The sequence below is a fragment of the Lethenteron reissneri genome, chromosome 51, assembly GCF_015708825.2.
Source record: "Lethenteron reissneri isolate LAM-NWPU_2019-01 chromosome 51, ASM1570882v1, whole genome shotgun sequence".
Taxonomy (NCBI): domain Eukaryota; kingdom Metazoa; phylum Chordata; class Hyperoartia; order Petromyzontiformes; family Petromyzontidae; genus Lethenteron; species Lethenteron reissneri.
In genome coordinates this window covers 635031-653443 of record NC_083829.1, presented here as the reverse complement: position 1 = coordinate 653443, position 18413 = coordinate 635031, and the positions used below count along the sequence as shown (strand labels likewise).

The 18413-nt window shown below is 51.3% G+C and overlaps 1 protein-coding gene across 12 annotated transcripts in view; it reads right to left on the bottom strand.

Moving 5' to 3' along the window:
• Positions 1-4638: 4638 nt before the first annotated feature.
• Positions 4639-18413, bottom strand: part of LOC133355658 (GATA-binding factor 2-like) — a 105107-nt gene continuing 91332 nt past the window's right edge. For 9 of the 12 annotated variants that reach the window (XM_061573036.1, XM_061573047.1, XM_061573037.1 and 6 more), the window contains 5 exons: positions 15859-16290; positions 14659-15039; positions 12070-12266; positions 10646-10771; positions 4639-10334 (listed from right to left, as the gene is read on the bottom strand). In XM_061573036.1, the coding sequence (XP_061429020.1) occupies positions 9921-10334; positions 10646-10771; positions 12070-12266; positions 14659-15039; positions 15859-16290 (1550 nt within the window). In that variant the 3' untranslated portion in view covers positions 4639-9920. The remainder of the gene's footprint in view (positions 10335-10645; positions 10772-12069; positions 12267-14658; positions 15040-15858; positions 16291-18413) is intronic. The other 3 variants (XM_061573043.1, XM_061573045.1, XM_061573046.1) reach the window with 3 other exon arrangements.

The following is an 18413-nucleotide window of genomic DNA, read 5'->3' as shown; positions in this document are numbered from 1 at the left end:
AGGGAAGGAGGGGGGAGGCGGGAGAGGGCGATGCAGGGGGGAGGGGGAGGAAGGGGGGTGAAGACTTCGAGGAGAGAAAGCAAAGAGCGGGGGGGGGGGGGGTTGCTCGAGGAGGGAGTTCCTAAAGGTGGGGAAATAGTAGCAGATCCATAGAGACCCGTAGACTCTCTGTGTCAGTCTATGGGTCTCTGCGTTAGTCTACAGGTCTCTGTGCGAGTCGCTGGGTCTCTGTGTGAGTCTCTGTGTGAGTCTACAGGTCTTTGTAGGAGCCCATGGCTCTCTGTGTGAGCTTATGCATCTCTATGTGAGTCTTAATCAACGGAGGGAGCGGGCTTATCCGGAATGATGCTGATTTTCCTTGATGGAGGTACCCTCCTCCAATACGCTGGGCTGTCTCAGAGCGTTATACATCTCGCACCTCATCTCTGGTGGCAGGTGACCCTGTGCGGCACAAGCCGACTCGGCACCTGGCCTGCAAGCGGCAATTTGGGTCTCTGACGCCGTCCAAGAGTAATACGTGGTATTATTAGTATTTCCGTTTATGCACCGATAATAATTATGGGTGCATAAATTATTAAAATATTATATATTAAAAACTACAAAAATGTTTTACCAGGTAAGGCTCCACTAAGCTATGTAGTTCTTTTTTAGAAGCGACCTCGCCACAAATGAGAGCTCGATGAAGCGGCGTATCATCACAGTGGAAATGTAGCGCAGCCAAATACTCTGATACATTCATTGCCAGCCACCTTTCAGCGGTTAATGGAGTTGGTCCTAGCAGGGTTGCAATGGGATGCTTGCCTTATATATTTGGATGACGTCATCGTCTTTAGCAAAACCTTTTACGAACATTTTCAGCGATTGCGCTCGGTCTTCGAGAGAGTGTGTGCGGCCAAATTGAAATTCAAGCCACAGAAATGCTATTTGCTTCAGACATCGATAAAGTACTTGAGCCATATAGTTAGTGCGGCCGGTGTCGCCACGGATCCAGAAAAGACTTCGTGTGTGCACACGTGGCAGGCGCCTAAATCGGTATCAGACGTCCGCAGTTTCGTTGGATTCTCTTCTTACTACCGGCGGTTCGTTAAAGATTTTGCCACCATTGCTAAACCGCTGCATGCCCTCACGGCCAAGGGCCAGATATTTCGGTGGGATAAGGCTGAAGAGGATTCCTTCCTCACCCTCTGTGACGCCCTCGCCGATGCATGCTGACACCGGAGGTGTTGCCAGGGTAAGGAGTGATTGATGACCTGACAGGCGCCAGCCTGTCTGGCCCTAATGAGACACAAGGGATAATTGGGAGGAGGCTATAAGCAGGCGTGTGATAGCGGAGCGGCAGTTCGGGTTGCTGGGACCAAGGTGAAGACATCTCGCCGCTGCCGCTCAAGCCAGGGACGGACCTCAACCCTCGCGAGTCGCCGTGCGGGTGATGGTTGATCCCCCCGCCCGGATCGGACGAGTGAGTGGGTCCGAGGGAACGTAGGCGAGAGCAGCAGCGCAGAGTGAGCGCTGCTGAGTGCAAGCTCTGTGTGAGCGCTGCTGGGTGCAAGCTCTGTGTGAGCGCTGCTGAGTGCAAGCTCTGTGTGAGCGCTGCTGGGTGCAAGCTCTGTGTGAGCGCTGCTGAGTGCAAGCTCTGTGTGAGTGCTACTGTGTGCAAGCCTCTGTGTGAGCGCTGCTGAGTGCAAGCTCTGTGTGAGTGCTACTGTGTGCAAGCCTCTGTGTGAGCGCTGCTGAGTGCAAGCTCTGTGTGAGCGCTGCTGAGTGCAAGCTCTGTGTGAGCGCTGCTGTGTGCAGGCTCTGTGTGAGCGCTGCTGTGTGCAGAGCTGTGATTGCGGAGCTACTGAGAGGAAGAGCTGCCGCAGGCAGGTCAGTGAGGTGTAAAGTAGATAAGGGTCAACAAAAGTGACCGTATAGACAGAGACAGGAGTGCCGACAACTGGTGCAAGAATAGAGTAATAAAGTGTAAACGGGTGACCTGAAACGTGTCCGACTGTTGTGATTTTACAAGACACTACACACGTGCTGCTAAATGTGGAGCGAAAAAACTGGAGGACCCGGATACAAATCAACACGACAAGCAAACTCTAAAAATACAGCAGGTGTCAGGGTCGGAATCGAACCCACGACCTACTGCATACCAGGCGAGGTAGTTAACATCTCGCAACCGTAGCGCCACCTACAGGATTAACCAGTGCGGCCGCTAGATTTGAAGCCGCAAACTTCTGCAACGGGTTTACCGCCGGCTCGTGCGAAAGTCGCCGTGTGATGTTGTTGTTGCTGCTGCCAGAGTGAGGAATCAGATCAAAGTGCGGTCACTGGGCGGTGTGAGCCCCCTGATTTCCCAACCCCAACCCTCACTCACTCACTCTCCCTCCCCACCTCCCCTAGGTTTCACAAACTCTTGAGTGTGGCAACGGTCGGCGCGAGAGATGGAGGACTGTCTCTCTGCCTCTCCATAGTTTTACTCGGCCCTGGAGTTCCCCCATCATCTGAATCATCATCATCAGCAGCAGCATAATCGATATCATCAGCAGCAGTAGCATCATTAATATAGTCAGCATCAGCAGTAACAGCAGCATAATCAATATCATCAGCAGCAGTAGCAGCATAGCATAATCGATGTCATCATCAGCTGCAGTAGTAGCAGCAGCATAATAAATATCATCAATAGTAGCTGCATTAATACCAGCAGCACAATCAATATCATCAGCAGCATAATATCATTAGCAGTAGGAGCAGCAGTATCTCTATCATCAGCAGCAGTAGCTGCAGTAGTAGCAGCATATTCTATACCATCAGCAGTAGTAGCAGCATAGCATCATCGAAATCATAATCACCACTAGCAGCATCATAGTAATCAACATCATCATCATGAGTCATGTTCTCTACTAGGCTATGCTCACTGAGCTATATAGCTCTTTTTCATAAACGACCTGGCCACAAACGATAGCTCAACGAAGTGGACATTTATAGCAGCAAATTTATAACGTACAGTTTTTAAATGTGGATGGAAAAACCGGAGAAACCGAATAAATATCCACGCGACCACGAGGAGAGAGACAGGCACATTCAAAATATAATTCAGGCGTCAGGATCGAACCCACGACCACGCCTGCATACGAGGCGAGGTAGTTAACGTCTCGCCACCGTGCCGCCCCTATCCACTGCTGGATGAGCGCCTCCCCAGTCTAGTCGCCAACTGTCACGGCCTCGCATTGCAGCAGTCGGTCTCGTCTCCGCACGCGAGCTCACTTCATTGCGCCATCTTTACGCGGTGGAAGTACTGCGCCGGTTTCCCCCCTCCAAATGCCACTCCTCGACTTAGTCTGGGTCCCGCGCCGCGAGAATGGGCGAATGATTCCTCTAGCGCCGGCTCCTCAGGCCTCTGGGGAGACTTGGCAGCAGTGAGCATTGGTGGCTTGCACTGTGCTGATGAGTATGATTAATTACGAAACCGGTCCCCGGTTGTCTTATCTTCGTAGCGCTGCTATTGCCGTCGTGGATGGACCGCAATGCAGTTCTTGAGAAACTGTTGATGGTTTTGTGCATATGCACAAAGGCTGGGCGTTTGTTACGCATTTATTAAAACTCGTGGTCTCTTTTTTCCCGGACTGCACTATGATTTCGTTACGTTGGGGGTGTATTGCAATATATAGATGTGATTATTCTTAGCAATCTGCCAGCTAATATGGGCCTCTTAGTGTGGATGTGAGGACTCCACATTTTCGGATCCCAGAGGCAGACTTGGCAGCACTGAGAGCATTGTTGACTTTACTGTGCTGCTGATGATTCCCGTTGAGGATGAAACAGGTCTACATATCTCTGTATCACTGCTGCTATCAGTCGGTCACATTCATCTTGATGGTGGCTGAAGGCAAGATGACCACAGTGCAGTTATTCAGTAACTACTGGTTTTTTTTTGCATAATGCACAAATAGCTGCGTGCTTTTCATTACATTTTTGATTCCATCTTCTGGCGCGGCAGTTCAAAGAAAAAAACAAGTTGGAAAGATTCTCAAATCCCACACAGCAGTGGAAATGTTATCGTGTAATTGTGAGCCTGAAGGAGCAGCAGATTAGATGGGCGTGGTGGCCATTACGCACCCCTGCAAGTCAGTAATTAGCAAGCGTGGGGGGGTTTATGGAACAAGCAGAGATGGATCCAGTTTTTGAGACATCTACCTACATGGCAATTAGGTGGAAGCTTGTAGAATTAAGTTTAAACAACAAAACGCGTTTTGTTCTTTTACCAGGTAAAGCTATTAGATCGTTTTCAGAGGCGAACTTACCGTACTTAATAGCTCATCGCAGCGGCTGATATCATCATCATCACACGTGGGGCTTTTTTTTAGCAACGGCCAATTCATCTAAACGTGGAGAAAAATGCACGCGACCACCAGAGAGAGAAAACACGCGAACTCCAGATATGCAACAGCAGACATCGTCAAGGTCTGAGATCGAACCCAGTACCTCCTTGCCACCACGGCGCCCCAGTACAGCAAGTAGGCTCGTGAGGGGCTGTCTGTGGAGCGCACGCTGTGTCATTTCGTCGTATACGTCAGGTCTCGAGACAAGGACAGACTGACCGGTCTCTGATAAGGTTTACAGACAATCAACTAAAACGTATTTCAATTTGATTTCAAAAACTTTATTATTAACATAATCATCAAACATCCCTTCATTTGGAACATATAATAATACAATTGTATATCTCTGCAACGTTAATCCTTCATTTTAGTAAAGCACAGCTCAGAACAAACTGCTTGTTGTTAACGATTTACAACCAAGGTTCGAAGCGTGAAGGCATGGGGGTGGGACAGGGGGACGGGGGGGGGGTCACTAAAACTCTCGTAAAGATGATCCAATGTGAACTTTTGAGAAATGCGGACACATTGATTAAAAGCGTTGACCCAAAAACTGGGCAGCAACAACAAAAGGCCCGAAAAGTCGCCTCGCAACCATCGAGGCGACCGTAACGTCATGAAGTGTGACGTCATCGCGCGTCGGCGCACGTCACGCGCCCTGTGACGTGAGTCCCATTGTGCGTCTTGGAACGTGAACATGTCGCAACGGAATGTCATTGTCGTGGAACGGAATGTTATTATAACCTTGGAACGGAACACTGATAAATGCGAAAAGGAATGTTGTGATGATCTTGGAACGGAACGCTATTTTGACGTATTTAAATATGAGAAAACGTGCTGGTTTTCGTTCCTTGTTTTGTTAGAATCCTTAATTCTTTTCAGTGCTTTATCCATTAAAAACTTCATTCAGTTCCGTCGCTCTCCTCTGTGGACACGCATCAGCGTTCACCTCGCCAGTGATCCAGATCGATGGTTTGTCTACCAAGAGGCCGTCCACTGAGGGATATGAAGCGAGTGATTCAACTCGTGTGCAGGATCGTGAGAGGTGGCTTCAGCTTGATGGAGATACTCATCCAGCAGTCGAATAACCATGGCTGATGTTTCTTTTCTCTCGTCTCGTTCTGTATTGATTCTCAATGCTTCCGTCTCGTTTTGTGCGCTTTAATTTGCTCCATTTAGCCCGAATACTTAACTTTCATATATATTAGTATTCCATTTGTATGCGTAGTAATTGATAGATTGTGGCGCACGCGATATTTTAATCGACGAACCAATCGGTGCGTCGTGGTGACTGCAGCAGTGTCTAGTGGCTGCAGAGGTCACGGGAACCGATTACAATGACGGCAAATTGCGAATGGCCAAACGTCAACGTTCCTCTCACCCGCGACTCGATGCGTGCATTACGAGGGTAACGATCAATATCAACGAGTTGACATAAAAAACGTTAACTGGGCTTCATCGTCATCGTGAGCCATGATCTATCCACTGCTGGATGAAAGCTCCCCCCCCCCCCCAAGCTGTGGCACGATGCACGTGGCACGAGTAGATTTCACCTCTCCGTCTCCGGGTGGGAAATATCCTCTCGGGCGAGTTCCCTCCCTTGAGATGCCACTCCATTGTTTTGTCTCTGCCACTAACATTTAGCGGAATAAGTTAAGTTATTTGTTTTTAAGTTGTATCTGTCGTGATGCAGGGGGCACAGGGAGCGGGTTGAACTATGCGTGAGCCCCATTTCTGTTTCCTCTTTAATCCTGTGTTTAGCCTTTGAAAATGCGGACTGTGTGAATTTGCTTTCGTGAATTTTGCGGGAATCGTTTGGTGTTGCTTTAAAAAATCTGACAAAGAGTCACAATGGCCAAAACAATTCCGCTTTCCCTGTCAAACCTTCCTGCCCAATCCCCCCAACACGTTTGAGCCCAGAACTGGTCTCAACTTAGTCCACTCGTTCACACGAACGCATAAAAAGCGGACCTAGCTAAACGTTAAACTCGTGCATCAGTGCTGCATGAGTGTGGGTCCAGGTTCAGGCAGCTTACAAAGTCCACCCCGGATTTGTGTAGCCTCGGGTGCTAGCGCGTGCAGGTGCACTAACTGACAATTTGAACACAGACGCAGCGTGTGATGATAATGATGCACCAGTGGTGGTCTTTCTATGCATGTCTATGGGTCTCTGTGTGGCACAAATTGATAATTGGAACACAGAGGCAACGTGTATTGGTGATAAAAATGCACCAGTGCAGTTACTCTGCGTGGACATATGGATATCCCTGTGAGTCTATGAGTCTCTGTGCGAGTGTATGGGTCTCTGTGTGAGTATGTGGGTCTATGTGTGAGCCTGTGGGTCTCTGTGTGAGTCTATGGGTCTCTGTGTGAGTCTATGGGTCTCTGCGTGGGCCCATATGTCTCTGTGTGAGTCTATGGGTGTCTGTGGTAGTCTATGGGTCTCTGTGGTAGTCGATGGGTCTCTATGTGAGCCTATAGGTCATTGTATGAGTCTATGGGTCTTTGTGTGAGTCTATGGGTCTCTGTGTGAGTCCATGGGTCTCTGTGTGAGTCCATGGGTCTCTGTGTGAGTCTATGCGTCTCTGTGTGAGTCTATGGGTCTCTAGTACTGGCCAGTGCATTCCATTTTCTCAGCGAGACCACCTGCGGTGCATCATTACCCGAGACTGGAAAAACCCCGAGGCGGAATTCGTAGCCTCCTCAACGTGGAGCCACGAACCGGCACCAACAGGTTGCGGCGGATGCGCACACGCATGCACACATCCCCAAATAAACGTCAGCGGTGCCCTCGACAGGGTCGCAGGGGCAGCGACTCCACCAAGACCTTCCATCCTGCCTTGTCCTCCACCAGCGGCATCAACTGTGGCTCCCGGATAGCTGGTCTCTCCTCGGCCACGTGCACCACTTTGTCTTTCCCGTGTGATCGCGGGCGGCCCCTGGGTCTTTTATATTCGGGAACACATTTTTATAACGTGATGCGAATTGGATATAACACAATCGAGTGAACGCGGAACTACGTTGCGCGTATCATCACACAAGGTGGGATTCTGCTGGATGCTTCCAGATGCGACCCACGCGCCTCAGTCTTTGTTTAGTCTGTGTATGCATCTCACGTGTTATCGCGGACTGTTCATTACCCTATATTATTCATTGTAACGTGATTTTTCCATAACAAAACTACTACCGCGTTCTAGGAGAACAGACTGTATAATGAAAAACTAAATAATAGCATAATGTAAGGACTCAGATCAGGAAGTTATTTTTACGCTTTTGTTAACGCCTGATGATTATGCTGCAGCTGCTGCATGTAGTCGTGAGCGAAACGACCAAAACGTCGTCCAATTTTGTGCTCGCTTTTCAACGCGACCCGATAAAAGCAAATCGATTGGCGCATTCGCTCCCTACGCGACAACCTGTCGCTGATTGGATGCGCACGGAGGGACGCCAGCTGTAACCACCAGCGAATCGTTCATGACGCGTTTGTCAAACGTGTGGATCGATCTTCAACAACAACAGCAACATCGCCAGTGGAGCGGCTGCTGCTGTTCGTCCCGTGACTACTTCACAAATTGACCATGTCAGGTGGAGGTGGGATGCACGACACACATTTTTACTTCTGCAGTTGTACAAACCCCCCCCCCACCCTAAAATTGTTTTGCGAATGACAGGCAAGGATTTTGGAAATCTCCCCTCCGTTAATGGATCGCGATGGTGCGTCGTGGTTACCGAGTTAATGGATCACGATGGTGGGTGGTGGTTACCGAGTTAATAGATCGCGATGGTGCGTGGTGGTTACCGAGTTCTCTTCCATGATAGTCCCTACATTTTACGTCGTTCGAGCGGAAGGAAATGAAAACTCCCGTTTGGAATGAGCGAGTAAGCGAGCGACTCGTAAAAGCATTTGCATTCACAATATACATTACACACATTATATATATGTACACGGCAGTGAGCGTGTTGGCGGGGGGTGGGTTGGGCAGTGTGTACAGAATAACACTGCAATGTACACGAAGCAGTAGGCTATGTACAAGGGCCGTGTGTATTTACACACACACAACTGGTGCTTAGTACATACATACAGTACATACACGTGGTGGCAGCAGCCTGCTCAGCTGTCTCAGCCACGAGTGGGTGGCTAGGCTACAGCACCGTGGCCCCACATCTTCCAAGAGCTTGTGACTGAAATTGCCTCTGCTACTGCTTGCGAATAATCAAAGTGGGCAGTGGTGCTACTTACGTGGGCCATTGTGTAAGATAAAGGCTCACACATAGACTTATAGAGTCGCACGAAGACCTGTAGAAATCCATGGAGTCACACAGACCCATAGACTTGCACAGAGACTCGCATCATTACAAAGAGACCTATAGACTCGCACAGGACACCATGGAGTTGCATTGACACCTATAGACGTGTACGGAGACCCAGACTCGCACAGAAACCCATAGACTCGCACAAAGACTCACAGAGCCACACAGAGACCTATAGACCTGAATGGACACTTCTTCTTGCGTACAGCGGTGGGGGTTGATCGTCGGCGTTTCTGCATTCGCGTCGAGGTTGGTGAGTAAGCCAGCGGAGTCGCCTCATGGTGGACAATCTGAACTGCTGCCAGTCGAACGATCGAAGCACGGGCAGCGGCGGTGTCATCGCGCGGGCACCACAGTTCGACGTTTTGGCGACCATAAGTCACGGCCCCCTGTGAGCCATTCCTCACCGGTCCAATGTTTATCGTTCAACGCCCATTCTCCAGGGGCAAGCGCCAACACAATACCTTTAGGCAGGGTGGGCGGGCGACGCGGGGCGATGATGAGCTTGGGAGGGTTGCGGGTGGGTTCGACTCGGTCCATCGTAATCTTCATGGTAGTATTGTTGTCGTCGTCGTAATCATATCCGCCATCATAATAATCATTGTCATCATAGTCATCATCATCAGCATCGTCATCTTCGTCGTCATCATTATCAACATCGCAGATGGAACGAGCAGCACTCTATAGGAAGTCAAGAGTGGGTGTCCTTCATTTGGAGGGATCGCCGCCCATCATCGGCATGTGGAATTTTCGTCACCAGGTCATAGCGTCATTTCTTAAATTTTTTGTTTGTTAACCGCGGGGTTCATGAGTCCGGATGGCCAAATGAAGAGATTGCTGGTCAAGTGAACCTGAAGGCAGTTGGTCCATCACCACAGTGCCGCTGTTCACCAATAGTCATTGTTCATTAACAATGCCATCGTTAATTTGACAATCCCCATTGCTCATCAACACAATGCCAACAAACAAAATCCTCCCCCCTCCCCCCCTCTAACACCCGATTGATCTGGCTAAGACACTTGCAGTGGCGGCTGTTCTGGAGCGCTTGGTCTCATGGGGCCCACTGCAGACAGTGTGAAATGAAGTAGCGGCATGCATCTGACCTCCGCGCAGGATAAGCTTCCTCGCTGCTGATCCAGCCCACGGTGGCGATGATGGTGGACTGATTGTGATCAGTCCAATAAACTAGCCTATGGCGGTGATCCCACTAACCTGTAGCAGTGACCACACTGGACAAACGATAACCTAACCCATGGCGGTGATCATGCTGGAGTGATGCGTCGACGGGGCAAATGCCAGGCCGCCCCCTCCCGCGTGACCTCCACCACCGGCGGCCGCCCCCATCACGTGACCCGACGCCCCCATCGCTGCTGCGCCAAAGTGGGTCACGTGACCCAGGTGGTGTGGGTGGTGGTGATGTGGGTGGTGGTGCGGATGGTGGTGCGGGTGGTGGTGATGGTGGCCCATCGGTGAGAACCCACCACTGCCGCCACCGCCGCCGAACATCGGCGGCCCCTGTTTGGCGTCAAGGAGAGCGGCCGCGCGTGATTGGTCGAAGTCGGGGTCGTCTGACAGCTTGCGCCCCTTCTTGGATTTGCTCGACATCTTGCGATTGCGAGTCTGGATTCCTTCCTTCTTCATCGACATCGGTCGGTTCACCTGTGGGAGGAGAGGGGGCGGTGGCAGGGTCGGTGGGGGTGGTAATTGGAATTTTAAAAAAGTGGGAATTCATAAATAAAATAAAATCGTACGTGCCGTTGGTGACTACAGAGTCCGCAAGAGTGTCCCAGTAGAGGGTGATGCTGCTGTGGGTTTTGCGCATAATACGAGTGGGGAGGGTGCTTATTGTGCCATGTAAACCCATCAACTTGTGGCGCGTGCCCAGCATGCATGCCCGTGTGCACGAGCCCATGCGTGCCCGTGCATGCATGCCTGTGCGTAAATGTCCATGTGTGCCCATGCGCGCTCACATTGTGCAGCTTGTAGTAAAGGCCACACGCGTTGCACACCGGCTCCCCATTGGGGTTCCTCCGCCACAGCGTGGTGGTCGTCGTCTGGCAGTTGGCGCACGCCGTGCCGGCACGCCGCGACGCCGACTGCACGCCGAACCATGTAGGTGGTAAAGGGGTTAGTGGGCTGTGTGTATGTATGTGTGAGCGAGGTGCAGGAGAGTAGCGGGTTGCATGCTGCACTACGAACCTGGCACCCGAGTTCGATTTCTGCTCACGGTCAACACCAGTGACGATAATCTGAACTGGTCCTGGGCCTTCCCTAGGTCGACTCAAATGAGTACCTCAAATGAGTACCTGGTGCCGTGTCTAAACATCGCCACAAGGGAGACAAAGGTGGCCGAGCATGTGATTCTTACCACACCACTCCCTACTGTGCTGCCTCGGCATTCATAAGTCGTCGCTAACAGCCCTAAACACTATGGGAACCTCATTTGCCAGTAAAAATATGATAATTGGTTTTTTAACCCTTCTATCTGGCAACAAAACTGACACCTTTTTACAAGCAGTCATGTTTGCATAGACCGCAATACCTGCAGTCATAATACAAACAAAAGACATAAGTCTGACAATGTACACTGTCCTTGAAGTTGATTGGTCCACACCCGAGACAGCTTTCCTTAGAGCCTAGTCTCACATGGGTTGGACCAGATGACGCCAAAAGGCGCACAACTCAAAGACAATGCACCATCAGAGTATGAGAGCTCGGGGCAAGCATCTACACTATGGGAACCTCATTTGCCAGTAAAAATATGATAATTGTTTTTTTACCCTTCTATCTGGCAACAAAAATGACACCTTTTTACAAGGAGTCATGTTTGCATAGACCGCAATACCTGCAGTCATAATACAAACAAAAGACATAAGTCTGACAATGTGCACTGTCTATGTGGGCTATAAGGAGATCTTAGCCTGTGTGTGTCTATATAGTGGTGCTGGTCACGTACCCCCTAGTGCCGGCCTTCATAGGAGCTCACTAACAGCACTTGCCCCAAAAATAAGTTTAGGCTACAAGGGAGATATTTGTCTTGTTGTGGGAGCAGTTAGCACATTGTGTACGAACCTGGGTTGCCAGGTTCGATTCCTGCTCATGACCACGTTGGTGTGTAACTGATACTCACAACAACAACAACGAGATACAGTATTCTTAATAAAGGTGTTTGGGTTGGATTACTAAATATAAACGCGTAGTTTATCCTCCGTGTTAAACAACGAGCTCGGCACCTGGGCGACTAAAATAGTCACGGGTCATACATCTGCCAGAGTCGTCTTGGTCAGTCAACCCACAACACCGGGGACCTGTCCCTGCTAAGCTGCGAGCCTTCCCGCACGCGGCCACGCGACAGACTCGACGTGCACCTAGCCTGGCGCTGCAAAGTCCTCACCAGGCGCCGCTTGGGCTTGATCAGCGGCCGGTTCTGCCCATTCATCTTGTGGTAGAGGCCACACGCGTTGCACAGGTAGTGGCCCGTGCCATCGCGACGCCACAGCGGAGTCGAGGTGGCGCCACAGTTCACGCACTCGCGCCCGTCTGCCAGGGCACACGAACCCCCCGGAACGGACTCATGAGGCTCGCTCAGCGCTGCAAGAAGGGGGGGGGGGGGTGGGGGGGGGCGGGGAGAGGGAACGAGGAGCGCACGGCAGCGTCGCTGTGGTGTTTTTTTTTGTTGTTATCAGAAATCGGAATATTTATTGTACTGCATGAGGAATCTGATGAGCCATGAAGCTCTTTTTCAAAGACGTCCAGTAGGGACAAGGGGTGAGAACGTTACAGCGACTAACACAATACAAAAGCACGACAGGAGTGAAAAGTATAGGAAAGGTAAACAAATCACTTAAAAAATATATACAACTAAAACAAAACTTGTTTTTCTTACCAGGTAAAGCCCACTTAAGTATTAACTTTTTTTTTTAAGTGATCTGGCCACAAATGATAGCACAAGAACGTGGCTTGTAAGTGGAATTTTATAGCAGCCAAATGAATATAAATAATCTCAATGCACGTTTCAATATATACAGAAAAATCCATTGAAACACTGTCTCGACTAGTCAGAATGAGAACCTTTATCCTGCAGGAGGAATCTGATGAGCTATGATGTCCATTCAGGGGTGGGTACATTCATAATGCAATTAGAGACCTGTAAAACCCCACCAAGAGAGACCCCCCTCCCCTTCCACAGAACCCCCCCCCCCCCGCCACCGAGCCACTCCACAGAGCCCCCCTCCCCCTAAACCTCCCACCACAGAGCACCCACAGAGCCCCCCCCCCAAGAGCTCCCCACAAAGCCCCCCCCCACAGAACCCCCCCCCCCCCCACTGCCACAAACAGTGCCCTCCCCACAGAATCCCACCGAGCCATGCCACAAGGTCCCCCCCCCACCCACAGAGGCCCCCCTAATCTCCAGACACTTGACACAAACCCATGTCCAACTGGTGCTCAGCAAAGTATGTGCGTCACATACAGCGTCGACAAAAATCACAATGTGTCGACACCGTATTCGTTTGAAACGGCATGACGTAACTGACACTACCCCTCATACACTCCAACACACTCCAAAACCCTCACCACGTCGGGTTGCTACCTGTCCGAGTTTGACCTGGACAGTTCCGTGAATTGGCGTCTGGGTTGTTCGAGTGGCAGGGATTGATTCGTGATGAGATCCAGTTGCCGGTGTTGCGCCGAACTCGATTGCAAGATGCCGCACGGTTTTGGAGTAAAGGGCCTCGTTGCTGACTGGGAAATACGTCCGGGTTTGTGCGAACGGTCGGAACTCTGCCACCTCACAAACCCGAGTATCAACACGAACCTGGGTATCAACACGAACCTGGGTATCAACACGAACCTGGGTATCAACACGAACCCAGGTATCAACACGAACCCAGGTATCAACACGAACCCAGGCATCAACACAAACCCAGGTATCAACATGCACCCGGGTATCAACACACACCCAGATATCAACACAAATTTGGGTATCAACACAAACCCGTGTCATTCCCCCATGCACGTGTCACGTCATAACAACTATGGGGGTGTTAAAATTGCACCTGTAAATGACGATCAGAGACATTTGTTTGGAAGGGGCTTTTACAAATGGGGTGAGCCGCTGCTGCCTTTCCACAGATATCTTATCCAATCGTAGGCCGGATTTTCATCCCCAATCGTTCACGACTGGCAGCATTGAGCTGCAATTGATTTATGTATTTCGAATAATTTGCACAATTATTAGTGTCACTCGCCATGTCCTAGCATGGCTACCATCAATGTCACTCGCCATGCCTGAGCACAGCTACCATCAGGGGCGAGTGTCATTTGAACCAGTCAACTTCAACCGCACCTCCGATTAGCAGGGTTGGCATACAACTTCCACTGACAAGCGTGGTATGTATGTGTGTCTGTATGTTGATGAAGTATGGTCAAACGAGCCCCACGTCTGACATGACATGGGGAGGCTTTTATATAACAATTGGTAAAATCTGAAAGTCGAATCCAGGATCTTTCGGATGATACCGAAATCCCATGATCGGTCCGAAATCTAACTTAAATACTTTGAATCCAAAACGCATCTCAATACAACGTGGTGTGATAAGCCACTTTGTTGAGCTATCATTTCAGGCCAGGTCGCTTCTGAAAAATAAGTGACTTTGCCTGGTAGAATGGCGGTGGTTTAGTTTTATTTGTTTGTGTTTGGGTGATGTTTACCTTTTCTGTACTTTGCACTACTTTCAAGTTTTTGTATTGTTTGTTGTTGGAACGTTGTGACCTGCCCCTACTGGACATCTTTGAAAAAAGAGCTTGATAGCTTATCGGATTCCTTCAGTATAAATATTCTGATTCTGATAGTTCATCCGTAGGGGAAGATAAGGTCCACCACGACCAGCACCACCATGTACGGGGGAAGCCTGGCCAGTTGGCCCCATCGCCGCCCCTTGTCGCACCGGCGGGCCCGTGGCCCGCTCGCGTCTTCCCCTACCTGAGCCGGAGCGTCCCTTGCTCTTGGATTTGGTGAAGGCATGAGCACTCGTGCCTCTGCCCAGAATCCCGGCTGCCGCCGCCGCCGCTGCTGCCGCCGCCGCTGCATGGTGGTGGTGGTGGGGCTGGTGGTAGGCGTGGTGGTGGTGATGAGCATGCGGGTAGAAGCCAGCGCCGTAATCGGTACCGGCCGGGATGTACGCCGGGTACGTGGGGATGGGCACGTGGGTTGTGGTGACGGTGCCACCGATGCCAACACCAATCCCACCGCCGCCACCTCCAACGACGCCGCCAATTCCAATGCCACCACCACCGCCTAAGATGTCCGTTCCCTTAGCACCGTCTGCCACCACGGACATGGCCTCCAGGTCCTTCTCTAACCCTGCGGCAAGCGGAGGGAGAGAGAATAGGTTCGCAGTACGGACCATCGCGATATCACACGGGGAGAATATGCAAGCATCAGGGGTGGGATCGAATCCACGACTTCATGCATACCAGGCATTTCTGGGGTTATTGGTGGCAGTTGTGGTATAACAATGTGTGTGTTTTACAGTAACCAGGCTATAGTTATTGTACGTGTCGGTAAATGGGGTCGCTCATCGTTTTTTCCTTTGTTTTGAACATTTACAATTTAGATTTGCTAAGTGAAGGACAAGTATCACTTCATCATCATCACCACCATACATCTTCGGTCGGGGTCTATCCACTGCTGGATGAAGGCACGACGTGAGTCTATCTGAGGAAAATGAAAAGCTATGTCCCAATGTGCCTAAAAGTTTTTTTTTTAATCGGCGCACATAACCGGCTGTGTCGTTTTGGTCAGAAGCATGGACAGTGACAAAGGATGTGGAACGGCAGTTGAAAAGTGTGCAGACAAGCGTGGTGAGGTGCGTCGCTCAGCCTACCTGAGACAATTTAATTCATTGCACTCCTTTACCCCCTCAACAAAGACTTCAGGCGATCACTCCTCATGAGAATGTAACGCTCTGCTTCACTGGAAATTCCCAAAACGATTTCCACCAAAATTGCCAACCTCAACTGAACCAAGCCCACCGTGAAGATGGCAACGGTCTGCAGGAAGTGACGTCACTGGGAGCGGGGGGTCAAAGCTCACAGCGAGATGAGCACGGCAGAGTCAGAAAGGGGTGCAGTGGGGTGAGGAGTTAGCATAGTTGGTGGTGGCGGGGATGAGGAAACTCGCCGTCTTTTATCGGCGGACTCGTCGCGCCTCCGAAGTTGAAGAAGTGCGCTCGAGCATGGTGGTGGTGGTGGTGCGCAGGGTGGTGATGGTGGTGGTGAGCCGGGTGGTGGTGGTGAGCGGGTGAGTAACTCGGCGAGTATCCGGGCGTCAGCGAAGACGGGCTGCTGCTGTATGCCACTCCGGCTCCGATGGGGGCCGGTTGAAGAGGTGGTGGTGGTGGCGGTGGCGGCGGTGGTGGCGGCGGCGGTTTGCCGAACGGTGGTCCCAGCGGCCAAGATGTGCCACTGGCCGGGTGGTGCGCGTGGCCGTGCGGCGCCAGGGTCTTGGCACCGTCGAGCCAGGGCAGCGGCGGGGCACTTGGCAGGAGATGCGGAGCGGCCCCCGAGAGACGAGAGGCGTAGATCTTGTGCGACATCTCGCTCAGGGATGGCTCTGCAGAGAGGACAGGATCGGAATCTCTGTTTATCCTGGAGGAGGAATCCGATGAGCTCTAAGCTCTTTTTGCACAGGCGCCCAGGAAAGGGGCCACGGGGTGGGGTTTGGTGAGTTACATCGGTAAACAACACAAATGTCTGAGCGATCACGTGGGCTGGCCATGTCGCGACCAGGTGGGCCGGCCGGGTCACTGGGAGGTCGGAGAGCAGAACCGCTGCCATCGCCGCTAGTAACCTGGGAACGAGCCCGCGTCTTGGAGCATGTCGACTGCGATCAAACCCGGCTCACACTGGCTCAACGTCGGTGGCGTGAGCCCGGTCACGTTCAAACGTAGCTCTGCACTTCGTTCAACCAAACGTCAGTTCGGGGTGTCTCGAGGTGACCGTTGTGTGACAATGTCATTGCGTGGTCAGGCCGAGGATCGAATAATTCTGCCGAGAGGGTGCATAGCGGCATCCTCTCTCCGGAGCCAACGCCCTCGGGGCTCCGCCCAAGTCAACCCCCTTCCTATCCCCGTGCCTCTACAGTGACAAGTGACCTGACGCAGCCACAAGCCTATGGCCAGGGCCTCCTCGGCCTTCCCCCCCACCTCCGCCTACCCCTGTCCCCATCCACGAGGTTCTCCAGCTCAGAGAACTTGTAGGGCAGGGCCAACCAAGGGGAAGCGAGGAGCCACAAGCACAAAGGTTTCGTAATCGGTGTTCCCGTATAACGCAACTAGCGAGCCTCATCTTAGTTTCCTGCCATAGCTGACAGTTAAATGACGATTAATCCAATCGCTGCCCATAACGTTCTACAAAGAGACCTGAGATCAAAAGAGTTCAGTTGTGCCCTCAATGATCCCCAGAACGTCCACATCGCAGCTTCAGAGAGGCACGAGAGCAAGCACAGGAAACTTTTAAAACACGGAGCTTTGTCCTTCTGCTCAGATAAGATAACACCGTCGTTTAAGAAAATTCTTCATCACCCATAAGCCAGTCCCGGTCACCTTGAGACACCGGTTCCGAGCCTTCGCTGATCCGGGTAGTGTTTTCAAAGGTAAGTTAACCTGTCCACCACCTCGATGTGTTCGCCAGACAATCGGGCGGACTACGCAACACCCTCCAGAGAGTCGAGGAGAGCCTGGGTTTTAGTTTTTACCCGCCAGGAGACCTCCAATCCCACGATCGCTCCATCTTCAGCACATCCAGGGCCTTCATCTCAGGAGAAAAATGTAAGGACATAGAGCAGCTCCGGTGGAAAATCACAGGCTTTGTCAGCAACCTGCCGCGGTGGTGAGATGTTAACTACCTTGACTGGTACACAGGAGGTCGTAGGCTCGATCCCGACCCTGACGCCTGCTGTACATTTGGAGTTTGCATGTCTCTCTCCCTGTCTCTATCTGTTTTTTTCCTCTATATATGGATTCAACATGCGTTTATAGTATTCGGCTGCTATATATTTCCACATGATAAGTCACTTCGTTGAGCTATCCTTTGTGCCCAGGTCGCTTGTGAAAAAGAGCTATATAGCTCAGTGGGCCTTACCTGGTGAAATAATTTTTTTTTTCGTTTTTTATAGTTAATGTTGGTGACCTCCACTTCACCAACACGAGCTGACCGCGCGTCCAGGCCATGCAAGTGCTGAGAGGCTTTGGGGCGAAACAAACTCACCACCAACACTCACTCGGGGGGGGGGGGGGGCTAGGAACTATACTTGCGACGATCCACCACACTCTCAGCTCTTGAACATGTGCCACCCAAACAGATCGACACTCCGCTGCGGAAATTCCACGAAGCCGCAGGAACCTCCCGAAGCAGACTGAGGAGTGGGGGAAATGCTCCCAGACTCTGCGCTATCCCTGGAGAATTGTTGATGCACCAGGTTAGCGAGAAGGCCTTCGTCGGCTGGAGTATAGGCCCGCGGGCAGATCCTGCTGACCCTCACAATGGTACTCAACCAAGGGTCCAGGTCTTAGGATCGGGTCACTGGTTGGCCGTTTGGGTGTGAAGCCAACGTTTCTCAGCTGCCGAGTTTACAGCAGACAGTCTCAAACCCTTTGCCAGTGGCGCACACCCCTGCCAGGACCTTGCCAGGTTACCGAGAGCAGAGTAACTGATGCTGTACGGTAGCTGTTCCAA